Source organism: Salmo salar, unplaced genomic scaffold, assembly GCF_905237065.1.
Source record: "Salmo salar unplaced genomic scaffold, Ssal_v3.1, whole genome shotgun sequence".
NCBI lineage: Eukaryota > Metazoa > Chordata > Actinopteri > Salmoniformes > Salmonidae > Salmo > Salmo salar.
The window spans coordinates 166,283-172,282 of record NW_025548182.1 but is presented as its reverse complement, the minus strand read 5'-3'; the positions used below and the strand labels follow the sequence as shown (position 1 = coordinate 172,282).

Below are 6,000 nucleotides of genomic sequence, written 5' to 3'. Positions count from 1 at the left end.
AGACCACTTCTTCTACATTTACATTTACATTTAAGTCATTTAGCAGACGCTCTTATCCAGAGCGACTTACAAATTGGTGCATTCACCTTATGATATCCAGTGGAACAACCACTTTACAATAGTGCATCTAAATCTTTTAAGGGGAGGGGGGGTTAGAAGGATTACTTTATCCTATCCTAGGTATTCCTTAAAGAGGTGGGGTTTCAGGTGTCTCCGGAAGGTGGTGATTGACTCCGCTGTCCTGGCGTCGTGAGGGAGCTTGTTCCACCATTGGGGTGTCAGAACAGCGAACAGTTTTGACTGGGCTGAGCGGGAACTGTGCTTCCTCAGAGGTAGGGGGGCCAGCAGGCCAGAGGTGGATGAACGCAGTGCCCTTGTTTGGGTGTAGGGCCTGATCAGAGCCTGAAGGTATGGAGGTGCCGTTCCCTTCACAGCTCCGTAGGCAATCACCATGGTCTTGTAGCGGATGCGAGCTTCAACTGGAAGCCAGTGGAGAGAGCGGAGGAGCGGGGTGACGTGAGAGAACTTGGGAAGGTTGAACACCAGACGGGCTGCGGCGTTCTGGATGAGTTGTAGGGGTTTAATGGCACAGGCAGGGAGCCCAGCCAACAGCGAGTTGCAGTAATCCAGACGGGAGATGACAAGTGCCTGGATTAGGACCTGCGCCGCTTCCTGTGTGAGGCAGGGTCGTACTCTGCGAATGTTGTAGAGCATGAACCTACAGGATCGGGTCACCGCCTTGATGTTAGTGGAGAACGACAGGGTGTTGTCCAGGATCACGCCAAGGTTCTTAGCACTCTGGGAGGAGGACACAAGGGAGTTGTCAACCGTGATGGCGAGATCATGGAACGGGCAGTCCTTCCCCGGGAGGAAGAGCAGCTCCGTCTTGCCGAGGTTCAGCTTGAGGTGGTGATCCGTCATCCACACTGATATGTCTGACAGACATGCAGAGATGCGATTCGCCGCCTGGTTATCAGAAGGGGGAAAGGAGAAGATTAATTGTGTGTCGTCTGCATAGCAATGATAGGAGAGACCATGTGAGGATATGACAGAGCCAAGTGACTTGGTGTATAGCGAGAATAGGAGAGGGCCTAGAACAGAGCCCTGGGGGACACCAGTGGTGAGAGCGCATGGTGCGGAGACAGATTCTCGCCACGCCACCTGGTAGGAGCGACCTGTCAGGTAGGACGCAATCCAAGCGTGGGCCGCGCCGGAGATGCCCAACTCGGAGAGGGTGGAGAGGAGGATCTGATGGTTCACAGTATCAAAGGCAGCAGATAGGTCTAGAAGGATGAGAGCAGAGGAGAGAGAGTTAGCTTTAGCAGTGCGGAGAGCCTCCGTGACACAGAGAAGAGCAGTCTCAGTTGAATGCCCAGTCTTGAAACCTGACTGATTAGGATCAAGAAGGTCATTCTGAGAGAGATAGCAGGAGAGCTGGCCAAGGACGGCACGTTCAAGAGTTTTAGAGAGAAAAGAAAGAAGGGATACTGGTCTGTAGTTGTTGACATCGGAGAGATCGAGTGTAGGTTTTTTCAGAAGGGGTGAAACTCTCGCTCTCTTGAAGACGGAAGGTACGTAGCCAGCGGTCAAGGATGAGTTGATGAGCGAGGTGAGGAAGGGGAGAAGGTCTCCGGAAATGGTCTGGAGAAGAGAGGAGGGGATAGGGTCAAGTGGGCAGGTTGTTGGGCGGCCGGCCGTCACAAGACGCGAGATTTCATCTGGAGAGAGAGGGGAGAAAGAGGTCAAAGCACAGGGTAGGGCAGTGTGAGCAGGACCAGCGGTGTCGTTTGACTTAGCAAACGAGGATCGGATATCGTCAACCTTCTTTTCAAAATGGTTGACGAAGTCATCCGCAGAGAGGGAGGAGGGGGGGGAGGGGAGGAGGATTCAGAAGGGAGGAGAAGGTAGCAAAGAGCTTCCTAGGGTTAGAGGCAGATGCTTGGAATTTAGAGTGGTAGAAAGTGGCTTTAGCAGCAGAGACAGAAGAGGAGAATGTAGAGAGGAGGGAGTGAAAGGATGCCAGGTCCGCAGGGAGGCGAGTTTTCCTCCATTTCCGCTCGGCTGCCCGGAGCCCTGTTCTGTGAGCTCGTAGTGAGTCGTCGAGCCACGGAGCAGGAGGGGAGGACCGAGCCGGCCTGGAGGATAGGGGACAGAGAAAATCAAAGGATGCAGAAAGGGAGGAGAGGAGGGTTGAGGAGGCAGAATCAGGAGATAGGTTGGAGAAGGTTTGAGCAGAGGGAAGAGATGATAGGATGGAAGAGGAGAGAGTAGCGGGGAGAGAGAGCGAAGGTTGGAACGGCGCAATACCATCCGAGTAGGGGCAGAGTGAGAAGTGTTGGATGAGAGCAAGAGGGAAAAGGATACAAGGTAGTGGTCGGAGATTTGGAGGGGAGTTGCAATGAGATTAGTGGAAGAACAGCATCTAGTAAAGATGAGGTCAAGCGTATTGCCTGCCTTGTGAGTAGGGGGGGAAGGTGAGAGGGTGAGGTCAAAAGAGGAGAGGAGTGGAAAGAAGGAGGCAGAGAGGAATGAGTCAAAGGTAGACGTGGGGAGGTTAAAGTCACCCAGAACTGTGAGAGGTGAGCCATCCTCAGGAAAGGAACTTATCAAGGCGTCAAGCTCATTGATGAACTCTCCAAGGGAACCTGGAGGGCGATAAATGATAAGGATGTTAAGCTTGAAAGGGCTGGTAACTGTGACAGCATGGAATTCAAATGAGGAGATAGACAGATGGGTCAGGGGAGAAAGAGAGAATGTCCACTTGGGAGAGATGAGGATTCCAGTGCCACCACCCCGCTGGCTCGATGCTCTAGGGGTATGCGAGAACACGTGGGCAGACGAAGAGAGAGCAGTAGGAGTAGCAGTGTTATCTGTGGTAATCCATGTTTCCGTCAGCGCCAGGAAGTCTAGGGACTGGAGGGTAGCATAGGCTGAGATGAACTCAGCCTTGTTGGCTGCAGACCGGCAGTTCCAGAGGCTGCCGGAGACCTGGAACTCCACGTGGGTCGTGCGCGCTGGGACCACCAGGTTAGAGTGGCAGCGGCCACGCGGTGTGAAGCGTTTGTATGGCCTGTGCAGAGGGGAGAGAACAGGGATAGACAGACACATAGTTGACAAGCTACAGAAGTGTTGTTTCTTGTATTATTGTCTCCTGTGTCTTTAGAGAACTGTTTCACTTTGATATCCTTTTTCTTCTGTCCTGATTTTCTCTTTCTTTTCTTCTGTTAACTAGATATTCTTTGTTGTTCTTCGTTAGCTAGCTAGCTTCTTCCAAAAGAGTCCCTAGCAACAACTTCTCTTTCTCTGCCCTTCTCTCTCTCTGATACCTGTCCCTGAGTCCTCTCCACTTCCTCCTACAGTCTTCTTCTACATAGACATGAACATGATAAGCCAAACCATTACCTAGCATAACTATAGTTATTAGATAGCTATCATGGACATGTCACCTACTGTACACATAGACACACACACGGTTATCTGACCAAATTATCAGGGGTACAGTAGTATCTACCATTTCTATTACTATTTATCTGACATACACATTCACTCTTTCAAACATGATTATTTGGTAAAGTTATCAGGGGTAGTAACTAGCATCATTTATTTGACTATTTCTTTCACACACACACACACACACACACACACACACCTCATTGGCTAGGTTAGCAAGCTAGGTTAGCTAGCTAGCTAACTAGCGACATCTAGCACATGCTCACTACTAAACTGACCTGGCAATCCTACTATCGTGGACACTTGTCTCCAAGCAGCATTTTTTGTGTTTATGTCCCTGTAGCTGTCAGCAGTTGTGTCAAAAAGACACGGTTTTGAGGATACTTGCGAAAATGATTCTCGCCTCTATGTGTCCAACCGCATGCGACCATCTGCAAAAGGTACCTGCATCAGTATCGATGCCTAGCTGCGCAAAATGTTACGTAGCAGTGATGCCTCTACGCAGTCGGTGTGTTCAAAGCGTAAGGAGTACTGTCTGCATTGGTAGCTGTGATGCAATGACGCAGTCGGTGTGTTCGAAGCGTAAGGACTACTGTCTGCATTGGTAGCAGTGATGCAATGACGCAGTCGGTGTGTTCGAAGCGTAAGGAGTACTGTCTGCATTGGTAGCAGTGATGCAACGACGCAGTCGGTGTGTTCGAAGCGTAAGGAGTACTGTCTGCATTGGTAGCAGTGATGCCATGACGCAGTCGGTGTGTTCGAAGCGTAAGGACTACTGTCTGCATTGGTAGCAGTGATGCCTTGACGCAGTCGGTGTGTTCGAAGCGTAAGGACTACTGTCTGCATTGGTAGCAGTGATGCCTCTACGCAGTCGGTGTGTTCGAAGCGTAAGGAGTACTGTCTGCATTGGTAGCTGTGCTGCTGTGGACTTTGTGAGGAAACCTGCATGGAACTGCCATACTTCACTGAGGGAATATCTACTAAGTAGTGAGTAACTACAACGGTGAGGTGCTTCTGGACTTTATGTGTGTCGTCGGTTTTATTTGACCTCCAACGCGCGCCAACGGGTTAATTAATCAAACTTGAAATAATTTGGAAACGGGTTGTGCACAACTTCATTGGGGTTTATTATTACTTTATTTATTTTGATGTTGTGCTATGAAAATGTAATAATACACATATTGTATGTATGTATGTTGCCTTGGTGGAGTCATTTATTGTTTCAATTTAATTTAATGCATGGGATAGTTTATCTTGATTCAATAACAGAAACCTATAATCATTTCATCTGAAGTTAATACCCTATTGTCATAACCCTAGATAGTTTACAATAGGGATTCTTATTGGAGATGTCCTTCTCACCTAACATCCCATGCTGTTGAGATACTCTACATAAGTTAATATTGTAAGAGTCATATTCCAGCCTGGTGAGAGGGTTACAGTAGTTAGTAGTAGCAGTAGTTGTAGTTTAGAGGTCGACCGATTATGATTTTTCAACGCTGATACCAATTATTGGAGGACCAAAAAAAGCCGATACCGATTAATCGGATAATGACAATTACAACAATACTGAATGAACACTTATTTTAACTTAATATAATACATAAATAGTATCAATTTAGCCTCAAATAAATAATGAAATATGTTCAATTTGGTTTAAATAATGCAAAAACAAAGTGGTGGAGAAGAAAGTAAAAGTGCAATATGTGCCATGTAAGAAAGCTAACGTTTAAGTTCCTTGCTCAGAACATGAGAACATATGAAAGCTGGTGGTTCCTTTTAACATGAGTCTTCAATATTCCCAGGTAAGAAGTTTTAGGTTGTAGTTATTATAGGAATTATAGGACTATATATATCTATACCATTTGTTTTTCATATACCTTTGACTATTGGATGTTCTTATAGGCACTTTAGTATTGTCAGTGTAACAGTATAGCTTCCGTCCCTCTCCTCGCTCCTACCTGGGCTCAAACCAGGAACACATCGACAACAGCCACCCTCGAAGCAGCGTTACCCATGTAGAGCAAGGGGAACAACTACTCCAAGTCTCAGAGCGAGTGACGTTTGAAACGCTATTAGCGCGCACCCGGCTAACTAGCTAGCCATTTCACATCGGTTACACCAGCCTAATCTTGGGAGTTGATAGGCTTGAAGTCATAAACAGCGCAATGCTTGAAGAATTGCGAAGAGCTGCTGTCAAAACGCACAAAAGTGCTGTTTGAATGAATGCTTACGAGCGGGCTGCTGCCTACCACCGCTCAGTCAGACTGCTCTATCAAAGATCAAATCATAGACTTAATTATAATATAATAAACACACAGAAATACGATCCTTAGGTCATTAATATGGTCGAATCCGGAAACTATCATCTCGAAAACAAAACGTTTATTTTTCAGTGAAATACGGAACCGTTCCGTATTTTATGTAACGGGTGGCATCCCTAAGTCTAAATATTCCTGTTACATTGCACAACCTTCAATGTTATGTCATAATTACGTAAAATTCTGGCAAATTAGTTCGCAACGAGCCAGGCGGCCCAAACTGTTGCCT

General features: G+C 47.3%; 1 protein-coding gene across 1 annotated transcript in view; it reads left to right on the top strand.

Annotated features, from left to right (window-relative positions):
• Nucleotides 1–3,980: 3,980 nt before the first annotated feature.
• The window catches only part of LOC106607873 (C-X-C motif chemokine 13), a 91,458-nt gene continuing 89,438 nt past the window's right edge, over nt 3,981–6,000 (top strand). Inside the window, exon 1 of the mRNA XM_045712016.1 lies at nt 3,981–4,437. Coding sequence (XP_045567972.1) covers nt 4,308–4,437 — 130 coding nt within the window. The 5' untranslated portion in view covers nt 3,981–4,307. The remainder of the gene's footprint in view (nt 4,438–6,000) is intronic.